General features: G+C 49.4%; 1 protein-coding gene across 1 annotated transcript; it reads left to right on the top strand.

Annotated features, from left to right (window-relative positions):
• Window positions 1-921: 921 nt before the first annotated feature.
• On the top strand, window positions 922-8,350 carry Tifab (TIFA inhibitor). The gene is made up of 3 exons (XM_036189051.1): window positions 922-1,093; window positions 2,487-2,647; window positions 2,923-8,350. Exon 3 carries the CDS (start codon window positions 2,933-2,935, stop codon window positions 3,503-3,505), a length of 573 nt encoding a protein of 190 aa, XP_036044944.1. The 5' UTR covers window positions 922-1,093; window positions 2,487-2,647; window positions 2,923-2,932; the 3' UTR covers window positions 3,506-8,350.
• Window positions 8,351-18,075: the final 9,725 nt, after the last annotated feature.

The raw sequence follows: 18,075 nt of genomic DNA, 5'->3' as shown, positions 1-18,075 counted from the left end.
CTTGGAATGAGTGAGTCTCTGCTCAGGGAGAGCGATGCATGTCAGCCCTCTCCCAGTCTCCCTACCCAAGTGCAAGCCAGGATTGAGCTGTCCTGGTCCCTCCTGTGTAGATGTCCTCTTACTCTTCCGGCCTTTCCAAACTCATGCAAGTCTTCATTGTATCTTTTCATTCCATTCTCCATCTATTAGCTTGCCATGGGGACATTCTTCTTCTATTACTGTTTATATAGGAAATTAGACCATGCTTCCATAGATTATTATGTCTATGTTCAGTTCATGTCTCTGTATCCTGGACAGTTGAGAGGAATTTGGAACACTGTAATTATATGTAACTCTCCCACCTATCCAGACTTTAATAATATATACATAAAAATGTACATAGTTTAACTATATAGAACATATATAATGAAACCATTTAAAAATGTCATCATTATTGTTTCATTGACCTGAACCAGCAAGTCATTCTTCAGTGGCAGGGTCCTAAGAGAAAGGACCAGGGGATCGGGACATAAAGAAGGGGGAAAGTGGGCTCAGGAGGTCTTGCACACATTGTGTCCTACACCAAGCAAGTCTATTAAGAAGTACAGCGTTTTAGATGTTATTTTAAGGGGAGAAACAGAACAAAATGAACTGATGGCCTTCTTGTGCTGAAAGAGGCCTAGTCCCATAAGAGGCCATGCGCTCTCTTCTCCATGTCTCGCTCTGACCTGAGATACCCTGGAGATTCACTATTACCTACAACTTCCTTAACCAACCCCTAACCTTTGAAAGGAACCTCATAATCTAGGAGCTCCCTGCCCAGCAGCCCTCTGCCTTCAGAGGGAAGAGGAAGATGTTCAACACTGTGGTCTCCAGGGCTGGAATAATAGAGGCTAGGCGCACTGAGACCCAGGAAACCCTGCTGTCAAGAGGCCCCTCCCAGAGGGCTACCAGTTTCACAACTCTGGCAGTGGGTTCCACTTCTGCAATGGAAAATGACGTTTTCATTTCTTTCCTAGAGGGAAAAGGAAGAGCAGTAGAACTGATGTGTGCTCACCCAGGTCCTTCCCTGCAGAGAGAGCACACAGCTGCAGAGATGTACCTCGGCTGTAAGGTAGGTGGAGGTCAGAGGGACTGGGACCCACAGGGAGGCCTGGTGGGGCTAAGAGAAGGACTCCTGGCCAGAGCCAGCCTTTTCTGGGTGTCAGTCATGGTAGGCATTAACAGGTCTAGGTTTCTGTTCTCCAAGGTCCACAGGGATCTGAGACAAACAGGTCAGCCTCTGTAGACATGCCACTGTGGCAGAGAACAAGCTTCTGCTCAGTAGCACAGACAGAAATCTCAGAGAGCCATGCTTACTTGCAATATCCTTGGGCCATGGCATTGGTTTCTAAGGGATGGGCATGTACTCTCACCAAGCCTGAGAGTGCCAGTACCCAGCCCTCGATCCTGGGCTCAGCCTACCTACACCCTGCCTCAGGAAGAGGTGTTCTTTGGGGCCAAAAGGCAGTGGCCAGATGTGTGTCTGTCTATCAGCTAAGGAAAGAGTATCCTCGGGGGCCTAGGCCTCATTGTCAACCAGATCCCCCACTGACATACTGCATTCCAAAAGCAACAGGGCTAGAGGTTGGCAATCTAGCACAGGCTCCCTATCCCACAGACTTTAAGAACCAAGCTCCCATTTACAGCTGACCGGGTATCATCCATTATTTGTGATGTCTCCTTACCTGTTTCCTGGCAGATGTGCCCCTAGACATTTGCTGTGGCCAAGTGCTATTTGGACTACATGGTAGGTCACATTCTGCCACTGGGAGACCTTGGGAGACAAGACAGGAGCTTGAGGAAGACAAGAGCCTGCAGAACTTTGGGGGTGGAGATGCAAATGTGGGGGAGTAGGGGTTGGCCAAGTACCCTTATAGTTGATGTTAGAGAACATAGAGAAGGTCACCTTCCCCAGAGAAGGAAGCATTTGAACTGGGCCTTGAGAGATGAGCAATGTTTTCACACAGTCTAGGATGGAACAAACATTCTTAGCAAAAGAAAAAAAAATTATATATATAGCCAGGTGCTAGGGAAAGTATAAAATTACTATTGAGCCCCACTCAGCCCTTGGTTCCTGCTGACATTAGTGGCAAATCCAGGGTCATGTGGGGTGTATAGATGTGACAGAGTGTTCTTCAGAGCCAGGCAGGAACAAAGCACACCATAGGATGGGCCTTCTCATGTGTGTCCATCAGACACTGAAGGATGAAGAGCTGTGGGAGCTTATGTGCTGTTCCTGGGGCCCCTGATGGTTCTCTGGTGAGCTAGCTTTTCCCACTGCCCACTGTCTCCACCAGGATCTGCCTTCTGGCAGATGTTCAGGAGACATGGGAAGCACTGAGAAGGTGTCTGCTATGTTCAGGACCTTTTTATTTGCCCTATACCTCTACATCTGAAAGCACCATATTTTCCCCCTCAAGAGGGGTACCCCCAAAAGTCAAGGCCTGTCTTCTGCTTCACCACAGCACCTGGATTGACACCTGGCTCAGAGGAGGGCTCTGCAAGGTTTTTTTGTTCGTGCCTGCCAGATACAAGCAAGCCTCTCGACTGCTTTTCTGTTCCTGTAAAGCAGAGGCAAACTGTCTCCAAATGGCCTGCAGACTATCAGGCTCCACCCTGTAAGCTGGTAAGATTTATCCCTTGCCTAGAAGAATGGGCACACCTTTATTACAAAATATTACAGCTCAGAGAGGATGGGCAACATGTCCTGTCAGAGTGTGAAGAGATGGAGTTCCAGTACTAATGTCAACCTCCACTCCATCCTGGCTTGGGCAGAGCAACTGTGTCCATCTTGGCACGGTCCTCATTGACAAGATGCAGCCCCAGGGCCCCTGAAGTGAGTAGCCTATCTAGGCTTAGAAAACCCCAGAAGTGCGTATATCTTTGTTACATTTTCTCCAGGATCTCATCTATGGAGAGGGCCCTCACAGTCCTGCAAGTGAGCCTGTACCACCCCACACCAGGCCTGGTCGTCTTTGCCAAAGTCCCACTGCGGCTGCAGCATGATACCAGTCGGCTGCTGGTGGGACGTGGGCAGGACACCCACATCCAGCTGCAGCTGCCCCAGCTGTCCAGACACCATCTGTCCTTGGAGCCCTACCTGGAGAAAGGCAGCAATCTGTTAGCCTTCTGCCTTAAGGTGTTGTCTCGCAAGAGCTGTGTGTGGGTCAATGGGCTGCCACTGAGGTACCTGGAGCAGGTCCCCCTCAATGCTGTCAATAGAATCTCCTTCTCTGGCATCCAGATGGTAGTCCACAGAGACGGGGGCACCTCCCTTGAAGCCTTTGTCTGCTACTTCCATTTCAGCTCGTCACCCCTGATTTACAGACCCAAGGCCCAGGAGACGGATGAATGGGAAAACGTTCTTAAGGAGACTCCTCCTGTTAGTGGGGAGGCAACTCATGATCTCTTGGGGTCTCCTCAGGGCTCCTCCTGGACTCAGACAGCTGTTCCCAGCCAAGCTCTGGAGGAGCAACAGAAATAAAATTCCAGAGGGAACCCCCAGACACTGCACCCTGCCAGCCCTGCTAGCTGAGAGCAAGTCTTGCTAAAACAGGGTTTGAAATATTTGAACTACATCATGTGAGGTTGACACACAAAGTTGACATGCAAGGCCTGCTGGCCACCCCACTCGCATGGAACTGATTCTGTAAACTTTGAGCGGCCCAGGGGTGGAGAAGTGCCCTCCATGGCTCTGGGTAATGGGAACTATGGGAACTTCATATACTTTTAGAGGCCCTGAGAGGTTCTGGGGAGCCTCTCCCAGCATCACCCCCCCATTTCCTCCTTTGTCTGGCTAGGAGTCACTTTATGTTGCTCATTTCACAGGCTGCTTAAGAGCAGAAGCATAGGGTTGCGGCGGAATGCAAGGACGCATGGAGAAATGACATTTGTGGTAGCTCAGGGTTAACTTCAGCTTTCAAATGCCCACAGGCACTCAGGGCTTAGGAAAGCCTGTGTTTAATAAACTGAAAGTATTTCATTAAGCTGGCATACCCAGTAGGATTCCCTGAGCCCCAAATGGGCCACATGTCCACCATGTTGTCATGTGGAGCTGGGAGCGGGAAACATGGGAGAGGTGTGAGAGGAAATTGGGAAGGAAGGTAGGAGTTTTCATTTCTAGGAAGGCTGCATGGCAGAGCTCTAGGTTTCCGGGAGGGAGCTAGAGACTAGGACTGCTTGGATATTTCTTCTCCCTCCCTCCGTTTCCCCCTCTTCTTCCTTTTCTCCCTCCTCTCTTCTCCCATTCTCTGTCACTTCTGGACCAAGGCCCTGGCTGACCAGAGGGCAAATGTCTTCAGGAAAAGACCATTTCCTTCAGAAGTAGGCTCTTTCAGAACTAATTCCATGGTTAGAGAGCAAGGTTGTGTCAGAAGTCAACCGAGTTATCCCACTTAGAGTAAGTCAGATGCCTGCCAGGGCTTATCTTCCCTGATCAGACATGCAGGTGGGGTTGTTAAGGAGCCAGGCAGGCAAGGATGGCAGAATTTTCTCAGTGAGAAGGGAGCAGAGGGCTAACAGCTGCTTGCCCTTCAGAAATAATGTTTACTCAAGTAAGGGCAGGAGAACCCTACAAACTCAGGTAACTACCATAAGCCCAGACTCTGCATAAGGGCACCCCAAATACTGAAGGCACAGTGCTGCCCACAAACCGACTCATAACCTCACATCTGTGACACCTCTGTCATGCACCATTCTCTACCCTTTTGTGCCCAAGGCAGACTATAGGGGGCTCAGGGCTGCTTCCCAGCCCGAATGTCTTCCCCTATGGAAAATAACACTGGACAAGACCTACTCACACCTATGCTTGGGAAGTCCTTCTCCAACAGAATATGAACCGAGTACCCTTAGATCACAGAGGCAAGACAGAGGAGAGCATGGTCTACCTAATAGGATGCTGGCCATGTGGTGAATGGCCCCCAAGACTCCCAAAGTTCCTCCCTCATTTAGATGAACTTGTACCAAACACCCACCTCATGCCAAATGTATATCAAGTCTCAGAATCCAGGAATAAACAAAGTCAATAAAATCTGCCTTTCTGAAGCTTGCTCAGCCCCAGGAGAGATAAGCATTCAGGAACAAATGACTTAATTCTTTTATCACAGCTGTTGGGATTATATCTTCTCCCTCCTCTCGTTGGGTTTGAGATTTTTCCCTGTCATTAGGTAGATTTGAAGTTGATACTTCCTATATGTTCATCCCTCTACTAAACAAGTCACGGTGTAGTAAGCCCTCGAGCACTGGAGCCAGGGGTCACTACCATTCAATCCTCACAGTTCCCCAGATAGACACTGATCTCAAGCACAGTTCACAGATAAGGAAGGTAAGACTCGGAAGGTTACCTGTCTAGCCAGGGCCATGTCATTTGTCAACTGGGTGACCTTGGGCACGTGACGTAGCCTGTCTTGCCCTCTTTTTCTCACTCTGGAAAGCCATGAAGATAAGCATACCTAGCTGCCAGAACAGTTGAGAGGATCTTAGGAGGCAGGACATGGAAAATGCTTAGTGGCCTGCAGAAGGCACTCAAGAAAGGCCAGCCAGCCCAGGGCCAAAGACAGGGAAGCTAAAATATACAAATCCTGAAGCTCATCACAAACATGGAACTTGGGGTGACTTGAACCCCAGTGACCTAGCTCCAGAGCTCAAGAGCTTCCAGTGTTCTGTGGAGGATGGAGGAGGTGTTAAGCTGCTTTTGTATCAGAAGATCTAGGTTCGTAAAACAAGAGATACTACTGGCACTGGAGAGGAGGAACTACCTCTAGTACCTTCAGGCTGATGTAGTCCACTGCTCAGAATTGCTTTGGAATCCCCAACTCTAAAGGAGGCACAGGTCCCTGAAGATTTGAGCGCTGTCCAGTCTGTGATTACAGAGCAGCTGCCCACAGATAAAGCTTGAGAAGCACACCTAGAGGCTGCATGGCCACCCAAGGCTGGAGGCTCCAGGGTCTCTGGGTGCAGCCCCTTGCACCTCTGAAGAACTTTGGGAACAGGCTGCAGCTGCCGAGTGCCTGTCTCCATCCTCTCTCTCCATCCTCTCCCCTCCCGGAAGGCGCAAACCCACCTCTGCTAAGGGTCCATGAGATAGAGCAGCACACTTCCTCCATGGGGGACTGTGTGGTTGGTGTATTTTGGGTGAAGTGTCTGTGAGGTCCTCACACTGAAAAGTAGACTAGAGGATGACAGGCCAGACGCAGGAAGGGGAAGAGCCAGGAAACATCTGGCTTGTTTCACAAAGTCTCCTCGGAAGCATTTCTTCCTCCTCCTCTTTCTCTTCTTCTTCTTCTCTTTTTAGTTTTATTGGTTTTTTTAGACAAAGTCTCACTGTGAGTCTCAAAGCAGCCTTGCATTCACTATTCCGAATCTGCCTATCCCGAGTGCTCAGTCACAAGTGTACACCATCCACACCTGGCTTGTTCCAGATATTCAAGACAGCAAACTGCTAGACTTCCCTTCCCTTGGGAAAAAACTGGAACTATTAGATTCATGGCCCCACCCCACTCTCCTACCACTTGGAATCTGTAGGTTAACTTCAAGACCCTGCTTGTGGATTTGCCGTCACTGTCTCTTCTCTTGCCTACCCAGAGTCCCTTCTAACCATCTCTTATGGATGTTCTAAGCTCCACCCTCCCAGCAGGGCAGCCTGTGTGACCAGGAGGATGAGCACATGGAAGCTTACAGAACATACAGACACACAAACACCCATATGCATACAACACAGGTAGTTTCAAGCTGTCTGGGCTATAATTCATGCTACTCACTTACCATCCCATGGTCTTTGGACCTGTGACTCCTACGTGAGGCTCACTGTAGAAGTAAAATGGACACTGAATGTAAATTTGTCTGTGGCACACAGTAGGTGTTCAGGAGGGTCAGTTAGCATTGGCCAGTTCATGGAACAAGTTGAGCATACATGGTCCCGTGGGCTCAATTGCAAGTACATGTATGCTGCAAACACACCCCCATAAGTAGGTAAATCCCTTATGATCAGATGGGCCTCAGGCACTGCCGTCTCGGAGACCGTGTCTGGAAGAAATTCGGAAGTCATTCCCTGCCCTGCCTGTTGAAGCTCTTTAATTCTCACAAGCCTGTGCCTCACCGTCGATGTGAGTCTTCCAAAGCTGACTCTCTCTATCTGCTCGAGACTATTGGACGCCGCAGTGGCCAGAATGGGGCTGGACAGGATGTGAGGCCAGCAGTGAGTGATAAAGGTCCGAGGCAAACCTCATAAGCAGACATCCTCAGTCAGAGGCCCACAGTGGCAGAAGCTAAGCAGCCAGTGAGGTCAAGAAGACCAGAGAGTCTGGAGGGCAAGACATAGTTGCCGCTCCCTCTCCTGCCTCAAACAGAGCACAGGCAGCGTTTCCTTTCTCTCCCTCCTCAAGCCTTCATACCCTGATTCAAGCGGAACCTGGGTTTGGGGATTTTGCATGGTGGCTGGTGACAATCACGGTGAAGGAGAGAGCTCCCCCTCACCGGCACTTCGGCCTCCAATAGAGGTGCAAGGAGGCAGGCTCTCCCAGGAGACCCCAAGAAGGGCTCTGAGCAATGAATGGCCGCCAGGAGTCAGCTGGCTAGACTGAGTCCAGATCAGTCACCCTCCAAATTTCCTCACTCTGTCCACACCCCCAGGCACACACCAGCAGACTCACCTTGCTGTGCCAGCCTGCCACCTACACACCAGTACTGCTTGAGGCCTAGGGTACCAGGAGGCCACCCTGCTGGAGGCCTGGACAGGACAGTTCTTAACCTGAAAGAATACTTGTTGGTAGACAAAGGAGCAGCAGTCAGTTCTGCCAGTGGGGCACAGAGGGAGCACCAGCGGGGCATTGAGAGAGCACCAGCAGGGCACCAAGGGAGCACTAGCTGGGCACCACTCCATAAACGTTTAAAGGGAGCCTTAGTTGAAGGGTCCAGTTTCAGGCCCCGCACTGACTGATTGGTAAAGCTGAGGACCTGGACAGAGAATCATTTCTGTAGCGACCCACTGCACCCCCACCAGGCTGCCACCAGTCACAAGGTGTCAGAATCAAGCAAGCCTCACTGAGTGTAGAAGGTCCTTCACTACCTCTGCTGCCCAGAAACTAGTGGGAGCTGGGACACCTGCTTCCTTCTCCATCTCTCGGTTCCAGTTTCCTCTGCTTCCAGCCAAAGGCCTCTGGGTTGCAGTCACCCTGTGCTGCCCAGCCCTTCCATCTAGCCAAGACCTGGGGGAGGAGTTAAGCCCCAGGAGGAGATGCTGACTTTAATGAACTTGGTTCACATTGCAAGGCTCTGATTCCTCTTACCTTTAACGTGAACTCACAGGCGGATTAAAGTGAAATAAAACCTACTATTTGAGTTACATTTTTAGCTTATTGGAAACATGCATTACCTCCTCGTGACTGGGCCATGAGAAGGAAAGTTATTATCTTCCTTTAAAGTTTGTAAACGCTTTATGGCTCAGATATTAATCCTGTGTGTGTGTGTGTGTGTGTGTGTGTGTGTGTGTGTGTGTGTGTGTGTGTAGGGGAGTGACGGAGTAAAAAAATGTTCCCATTTACCCATTTACCTTTGTTTTCCAATCACATGCTCCAGTGGGAACGAAGCATCCCAAGTGAGCAATGGAGAGCCAGGTGAGCCCCGGCAGAGGAGTGTAATTATTTTCTTTAAGCATGTGAACTGAAAGGGCATTAAAGAGCTGTTTGGCAAGGGAGCTTGTTCCATCCTCCAGAGAGGACGCAACTCACCCGCCCAAATCCCAGCCTCTCCCTGGTTCTTCTGGTGTTTATTTCCAGGAGAAAAATGGCCTCCATCCCCCATGACGACACCTGCATCTTAGAGGGGGGTGCTTGCTGCGAAGGGCACAAAACATTTGGGAACAAGAAGGAGCCAAAGAAAGGGCAGATCTGTCAGGATCACATCCATGCAGGAATGAAGGACACACCATGTGGACCTGACTCTAGGAGAAACGGGATTCCCTCCCGCTGTTTTCCTAATCCCTCTGTATACTATCAACACAGAGAAGGCTTGGGGTCCAGCTTTCCAACTCCTGGAAGGAAGCCTGCCCAGGGTGTCTGCTCTGCTTTCTTTTAAAGCTATGGAGTGAGGGGCTGGAGAAGTCTTCAGTAAAGCGGAGGCTGGCCCAAGAAGCCAGCGCTCAGCCAGACAATCAGACCTGACATTTCTGGGGTTGCTTCTCTGCAAAGTCAGATGTCGTGATGCTATTCTTCCAGAGAGCCTGACTCAGATGGGTTAGGAACAGGGACGCTAATAAGTATCCTTGTTTAGAGGATTTTAATCATCCAGAATCAATTCAGGCAAACAAAGACAGTCTTAAGTATTAAAAAATAAAAATGTAATTTGGGGAATTGGAGACACAAGTGGGAGAATTGCCAAGCAGCTAAAGAGGAAGTGGAATTCAGAGACTGGCATGCAAGGACATGATTACCACTGCTGGCTGCAGCCCTGTAACTGGAGGGGTGTAAGTGACACCAGAGTGGGCCCTATCCTCAACTGCCATGGCCAGCTGGGACCACAGGTGGCTCATGAGTTGTTGGAAAGAGGCAGCGATGGTGGGGTGTGCCTCCTCTTCATGACCCACCACCTCCCAGTACACTTCCCTTTGGCAAGAGCAGCTGGCAAAGGACACTGAGACTGACTGCTGGCCTGAAGGGCCCTGGGACCTTGTAGGACAAGGCAGCATATGGAAGAGTGTGGTGGATATGTGGGCAGCCAAACTCCAATGCAAGCTCCTTGTGCTCTGTGCCAGTGTCCCTTAGCCTTGTCTGGGCCCTAGGGTGGCCACTAAGTAGAGTGTGATGTTGGGAGAGAGGGATTCATAGTACAGAGGACACCACTGCCCAGGAGCTCTGTTGCCAACCTCTCTAACCTAAGCATCTGAGGAAAGAGGGTGGGTACAGCAGAGTGATACACACGGAAGAGTCAGATGTGGTCTTTAGCATCCTTACCAGCATGCCATACTGCCCTGCCTTGGTCCCCCTTCCTAGGTGTCAGGGCACAGAGCAGAGAGAGGTGTCCAAAGAAGACCAATACCCAAACCCTCACTGTTTCCTACTATTCTAGAAACTTTATTATTACACATGCTACCATTTCCTCATCTAAAATGAGAATACTGTGAGTCCCTACCTCACCTCTATGAAGATGGAAAACCCCAATATGTAAAAACAACTTAGTACATGGACCGTGCACTAAGTGCCAGCCATCAAATTAGCTACAGATCCTTCCAGAAAGATCCCTGGCTGCTCCTGCTGAGAAGAGCCCTTTACTGGCCAGCTCATTGCTGCCGGAGCACTCAAAGGGGACTGTGAGCAGAAGTACTCATCTCCACAGGAGTCAGTACCCCATTTTAGATGTCTGCTTGCTAGAATTTCCCACCAGAAGAACCCTATATGTGGCAGAAACACTTTCAGACATGTCTATAGCTCCCAGTAGGACTCTAGTAAGGGCCTGAAGGCAGGAGGGTAAGCTAGGAGGAAGATTTGGGTGGGGTAGGAGCAGACTTCAAAGCACAAGGATGAGCAGACCCTCGGCGAAGCCTTGATAAAGCTGTTACAAGAGCAGTTAAAACAGACTTGGAAGAGCCAGGCTGAGGAGAATGAAAATGCCCCCCCCCCAAGCAGTCACTGAACTCAGCAGCCCCCAGCAGAGCCTCACATCACAATCCCTGGGTCTGCAGGCAGGGCTGTTTCCAGACAGGCCACTCAGAAACAGGCACGCAGCTCCTGAACTCTGAGATCTGCCTCAGGAGGACTGACGGCTGACTGGAGGCTGGCGGCTCAGAACCAGCACTGGGCCTCATTACTGAGAACCACACGGCCCCCATGCACGCTCACTGGAGGCCTAGGCAGGAAGCTAGTAAGGAAGGCTGCCTTTCTACTTCTCCTGGGCCTGTAGGTTCTGTAGTGACCATGTAGATTTGGGGTGGAAACACCTCAGAGCTTCATATGTTCAGACTTCTTCCCCACTCCGGCCCTCTGCACAACCCCTGCCTAAACACCTAGGTAACAGGAAACCACAGGGCAATTATGAGTTTCTCTCCTCTGCTAAACAAAAAAAAAAGTATTTCCACCTTAGCATCTCAGCATGCCTTCCAAACCAGGGCTTAAGGTGAGGGGAGATGCTGTGAGGGGAGCAGGGGTGGGGTGAGGTGAGCTTTCAGAGGAGTCAGCATTGTGATAAGGGAAAGCCTAGGCCACAAGTTCCTCCTGATGACAGATGCACTGGAGGAAGGGTCCCCCCCAGACTCCATGCACCTCACTTGTCAACCTCTACAGTTGGGCAGTGCCAGTGAGCAGCAACAACTGGCTCTCTGCTGCAAAGCCCCCACGGCAGCATATGTCGATTGCTATGGTGTGATTCTTCTCACTGTGGTCAGTTTTGAGAGACACGCTACAAGGTGACCTTGTTGAATGGAAGGAGAAAGGTACACAGGCGTACACACCGTTCTGTACTCGTTTTCACCACACAGATGCAGCACTCAGCCTCCTGAACTCCAACAACAGGGCAGCACCTGGTTGGGCACCCATGCCGTCTGTGTAGGGCTACCAAGCAGCCCTTGCAGGGCCCCATGACACCACCTCCCTGCAGCTGCCAGTGCTGGGTTCCTGGACCCTGTTGTGTCTGGAAAGCTGCCCTCCACAGCTTCCAGTGTACACTGTCTCCTTCTCCCACCTCCTTCAGTCTCTGGGCAGGAGATGCCCCGTTGCTCAGGCTCCATCCCCTCCACACTCTCAAGAACATAGACTAGGGCTAGAGAGGCGGCTCAGTAGTCAAAAGCACTTGCTATTATTGCAAAAACCCATTTGGATTCTCAGCACCAATGTCAGCTGGCTCACAAGGCCTATTCCTACAGTTGCAGGGATCTGATACCTCCTCCAGTCTTGTGAGCACTGCAGACACATAGTGCACATCAAACAAGCAGGCACACACATGCATATAAATAAAAATAAATTTATAGAACATAGATACAGCCAAGCAGTGGTGGCGCACGCCTTTAATCCCAGCACTCAGGAGGCAGAGACAGGTAGATCTCTGTGAGTTCAAAGTCTAGGGAGAGGGTTCCAGGAAATTCAAGGCTACACAGAGAAACTCAGTCTTGAAAAACAAACCAACAAAAAACCAAAGAATAAGGGTTGGGGATTGAACTCAGGATCTCTGGAAGAGAAATCATTGCTCTTAACTATCTCTCCAGCCTCCAAATATAGTTTATTATTAAATTAAATGGTTTGATTCTATTTAGATGTCTCATGATCTTTTAAAAAAGTTATTATACATATAATAACTTTATATATATACATATATACATATATATACACATATATATATATATATATATATATATATATATATATATAAATGTGTGATTCGCATGTGTGTCAGTGCATGAAGTACATGCATGCCTTATGATCCCCTGAAACTGACATTATGAATGGTATGAGCCACCATGCAGGTGCTGGGAACTGAACTTGGTCCTCTGTAAGGACAGGAAGTGCTCCTGATGGCTGAGCCATCTCTCTAGGCTGTCATCTCATAATCTTTAACAACCAACACTTATGAGAGAGCCTCAGCACCCTCCTACACGAAAAGCATTCTGGTCCCCTCTACTCAGGTGCTGGTTGGAGCAAGAAAACAAGAGGAGTGAAAATGTCTTTAAAAATGAAATGATTTTACCATTCAAAAGCAAACTATTATTTTTTTAATCACCACAGAGATCGGAAGTAGCCTCAGGAGAAGACTAAGCCATTGCATGTTCTAGAAGAGGAAGTGAAGGGTCAGAGAACAGAGTGAGCCCCACCAGCTGAGCTGGTCAGTGGTGGTATTAGCAACTGCCTTGCCCTCAGACTTTGCTCACTTCCCATTCCTCCAGCTGTGATAAAGGGAAGCCCATGGCTAGTTCTGAGCTTGGCTGATGGAGCCTCATGGCTGAGGTCTGCCTAGCAAGGGTGACCTGTCGTTTTTCACACTGGGAGCGGATGCAAGAAGCCATTACTGTATTTTAATACAGCTTGGTAGAGATAAAAAGGCCATAATCATGTCTTTCCTAGGGTCTCTCTCTCTCTCTCTCTCTCTCTCTCTCTCTCTCTCTCTCTCTCTCTCTCTCTCTGCCTCTCAGAGCTTAGAGTCAGTGACAGGTTGTGTGGCACCTAAAGACCACACACAAAGTTGGTGGGAACAGGGTTCTCTGAGAACCTCTGGAACACAGGATGTTGATGTTTCTGGAAAATGGGTCAGCAGGAAGGAGGAACACTAAGAACAGGGCAGCACCTGGTTGGTCACCCATGCCGTCTGTGTAGAGCTACCCAGCAGCCCTTGCAGGGCCCCATGACACCACCTCCCTGCAGCTGCCAGTGCTGGGTTCCTGGACCCTGTTGTGTCTGGAAAGCCGCCCTCCACAGCCTCCAGTGTACACTGTCTCCTTCTCCCACCTCCTCCTCTCTCGGTGCCATTACTGCTTCACTCTCTGGGCAGGAGATGCCCCGTTTTGCCCAGGCTTCATTCCCCCCCCCCATCTCTCTCTCTCTCTCCATTTTCTGCAGGTCTAGCACGCTTGGCTCTCTTAAACATCACGCTTTATGGCTGTTTGCAGTGCAATTTTGTTCCTATCCTGCCATTCAATTTGAATTAAATATCAAACAGATGTGAGTCATTTTTTGTGCTCTTTTTAAAGAAAAAAGTTTAATATTGGGGAGCATGCCCTCCTAAGGTCAGGAAAGCCATTCGGAGAAATAAGCCCCCTCAAATTAAAAAAGAATCACATTGGTTAGCTTGAGATACTTTCAAGTGGTACCTTTCGAAGTGCTAAGGAACAGTGTTTCCAGCAAGCTATAAAGCATCAGGAGAAAGCAAGGCAAGATATATGGCCTGGGGCTGATGGGGAAATTGAGCTCCGAGAAGGGGCAGCCCCACCTGGGAGGAAGCCCTGAGCCTGGAGATGAGGTTTGCAGATGATGCTGGGGGAGGCCATCTTCCCTCGAGGCCCTAGGGAGGGCCTGCACTTTGCAGCCTGTGTGGTCAGGCTGAGAAGGAAGGCAGGATGGATTATCCATGTACTCAAAGAGCCCGCTGAACGTATGCAGCATATCCCACCTTCACAGGTTTGTGCCACCATGGTCTTTTTCTACAGCCAGCTGTTATAGTCTGAATTGTCTTCCTAGACAGGCCAAATGCCTTTGTCCCTTGTCTCTGTTACATCTCTTAGATAGTGGGGTCTTTGGACATTGGCAGGTCATTGGAGAAAAAACTCACCCATGACCTCAGTGGCTATGGTCACTGTCTAGTACAGCCTAACAGCTTAGAGCATCTCATCACTAAAGTGTTCCACTCAAAGGGCTGGGGCCCATCTCTTGATGGCTTTTCCCATGAGCAGGAGTGCCTGGTCAGGCTCCAAACAACTCCCCTCACTTCTTGGCACAGCTATACCTGCCTCTCCAAATTATTGGACCTGCCGCCATTCATGGCTTCCAGCCAGGAACTCTCCAGGGCCAGAGAGGCTAAAGTGTTTCCATGTGGTCTCTTGACTCACTACACCAAAGACACCACTCCAACTGCAGTGCCGACTGCAAACAGCATTTCCATGTCCAGGGCATGGGGCCAGCTTGTTCTAGACATTTTGGATATTAATACAATGGTCTGCACACCCAAGGTTTGCCTCAGGGACAACAAGGAAATACCCAGAGACTTTGCATCAGGTCCTGCTGATGAAACAGAGCCAACAGTTCCTAGAATTCTGCAGAAAGCAGACCAGGCAAGTGGAGGGATTTAAAGAAAGAAAAGCCTAGACTTTGGCATCAGGTAACTGAAGTCAAGACCCAGGTTCTACTCCTTCCTAGCTCTGTTACCTTAGCCAAGAACAACTGTACCCAGTCTTCTTTGTTTTTTATTTCTCCCTTCCACACTACCCCCTTTCTGAGGTGTGTGTGTGTGTGTGTGTGTGTGTGTGTGTGTGTGTGTGTGTGTGTTTATGTGTATGGGTGTTTGGCTTGCATGTATGTCTGTACACTGTGTGAATGCAGTGCTCACAGAGGCCAGAAGTTACAGAAGGTTGTGAGCCACCATGTGAGTGCTGGGAATCAAACCGCTGAAAGAACAGCCAACATTCTTAATTTCTGAGACACTTCTCTACTCCCTCCTGCCCCCCCCCATTTGTTTTTTTGTGTGTTACTAAGTATCTCTCATCTCATGGATGCCAAGGAAGACAGGATGACATGTGGGGTACCCAGCACAATGGGGGACCAGTACTTTAGCACTAATGGTAGGTGGTTATTTTTTTCACCTTACCCTGTCTGATAGCACTTGCTCGGGTCTGGGAGGCTGGAAGTTGGATCAGAGCCGAGTTTCTCCCTGAAGGAATGCACTGATGGCCTCAGGAATGGGAGACACGAAGGAAGAGTGATGAATTACACTTCACATAATGTTCCGGGGGAGGAAGAGGTGTGGGGGAGGCTGAAGAAATACCAAGAAACTCCAGATGAGGAACTGAGAGTTGTGAGCCACTGTTGCTCCAACAGTCCTGAGTCCCCAGCATGTTCAGTACGAACATTCTAAGGCCTGCCTCTGAGAGCCTGAGGTGACAGAGTGTGGTGGTGGGCAGCTGATGACGGGCAAGGCAAAGCTCCTAGCCTGTGGGGAGGAACAATCGCTATGTGGTTTCTAGCAGGACTCTCAGCTCAAGCTAAAACCAGTCAGAAAAGATTTCGAGAAGAATCTGTGCTTGGATGAAAAGCAGAGAGGAAAGAGAGGAGAGGGGAAAGAGAGAGAGAGAGAGAGAGAGAGAGAGAGAGAGAGAGAGAGAGAGAGAGAGAGAGAGAACTCTCTATGGTGCTCTTAGAGATCTCAGTCACCACTCACCCTGCACAGCCCACCTGCAGCCATTCATTGGGGCTTCACTGAGAGCCAGAGGTCCTCAGAGGGGCTGGTTAGGGCTCAGCCATGACACAGCTCACAGCTCACCACCAAAGGACTCTGCACACAGACAGACTTGGGGCTCTCATCTCACAGAGTGTGGGAGATTTCAAGTGACAAGATTTCAAGACATCTGAAGTCCCTTTGAATCTCAGCAGCAAGGATGCCTACAGCTCAGCACAAACCCTCTGCTCCTAGACTAAAGGTCAGATGTCCTGAGGTGTAGGGGCAGAGAAAAAGAATCTTCTCTCTCAGCCCCATTGTAAGGTAGGGCTCTCTTTTCCCGCCCCCTCCACCCCTACAGAATCTAGGGGTACAAGGCCCTATGTTATTAAAGAAGACTGCCCATGGGCTGGGGATGGCTCATTGGGTAAAGTGCTTGTCATTCAAGCATGAAGACCTGACTTTGGATTCCCAGCGTTCATGTAAAAAGCTGTCATGGCAGCTACACATATACCCAATGCTGGAAGTGTGGAGACAGGCAGGTCCCTGGAGCTCACTGGCTGACCAATCTGGCTGAATGGCAAGATCTGGGCTCAGTGAGGAAACCCTGTCTCAAACAGAGAATAGAATGGAATTGAATTAGAATAGAGATGGAGAGTGATAGAGAAAGACACATATCAACCTGCACAAGCAAGGCAAGCACACCTACACACACACACACACACACACACACACACACACACCACATACACACACACAACACATACACACACACCACACACATACACACACACCACACACATACACCACACATACACACACACCACACACACACACCACACACATACACCACACATACACACATACACCACACATACACACCACACACACACCACATCACACACACACCACACATACACACCACACACACACACACACACCACACATACACACACACCACACATACACACCACACACACACACCACACACATACACCACACACCACACACACACACCACATCACACACACATACACACACCACACACATAAACCACACATACACACCACACACACACACACACACACACACACACACACAAACCACATCACACACACCACACATACACACACACACCATACACACACACATACACCACATATACACACCACACACACACACCACATCACACACACATACACACACCACACACATAAACCACACATACACACCACACACACACACAAACCACATCACACACACACACCACACACACACACACACACACACACACACACTGCTGACTGTGGTGCTGGCTTGGTCTTACATCCCCCAGTATGTGCCTCATGCCAAGAACCTCAATCTGTTTGTCTTTCTGAATCTGGGACACCTCACTCAGGATGATTTTTTCTAGATCCATCCATTTGCCTGCAAACCTAATGATGTCATTGTTTTCTCTGCTGAGTAGTACTCCATTGTGTATATGTACCACATTTTCTTTATCCACTCTTCAGTTGAAGGGCATCTAGGTTGTTTCCAGGTTCTGGCTATTACAAACAATGCTGATATGAACATCGCTAAGCAAATGCCCTTGTGGTATGATTGAGCATTCCTTGGATATATGCCCAAGAGTGCCACAGCTGGGGGACATGGAGTCCCAATTTTCTAAGAGCACCATATTGATTTCCAAACATAGTATGTACTCACTCATAGGAGGATACTATATGTAAAACAAAGATGACTAGACTGCTACACCACTCCAGGGAGGCTACCTAGAAAACAGAAACCGAAGAAAGACACAGGGATCACCCAGTGACAGAGAAATGGATGAGATCTACATGAACAACCTGGACGTGAATGGGGGTACTGAAGGGCAAGGTTCGAGGGAAAGAGAGCTTAGGGGCGCTGAATCAAAAACAGAGTGGGAGAACAAGGAATAACAGACCATGACAAATGAAGACCACATGAGAACAGGAAGAAGCAAAGTGCTAGAGACGTCCCCAGAAATCCACAATGATACCTCCTTTGTAAACTACTGGCAAGGGTCGAGAGAAAGCCTGAACTGACCTAGTCTGGTGGTGATCAGATGGCCAAACACCCTAACAGTCGTGCTAGAACTCTCATCCAATGACTGATGGAAGTGGATGCAGAGAGTCACGGCCAGGCCCCAGGTGGAGCTCCAGGGGTCCAATTGGCGAGAAAGAGGAGGGA

The sequence above is a fragment of the Onychomys torridus genome, chromosome 5 (assembly GCF_903995425.1).
Source record: "Onychomys torridus chromosome 5, mOncTor1.1, whole genome shotgun sequence".
NCBI lineage: Eukaryota > Metazoa > Chordata > Mammalia > Rodentia > Cricetidae > Onychomys > Onychomys torridus.
The sequence above is the reverse complement of the archived record's forward strand: the minus strand, read 5'-3'. Positions and strand labels throughout refer to the sequence as shown.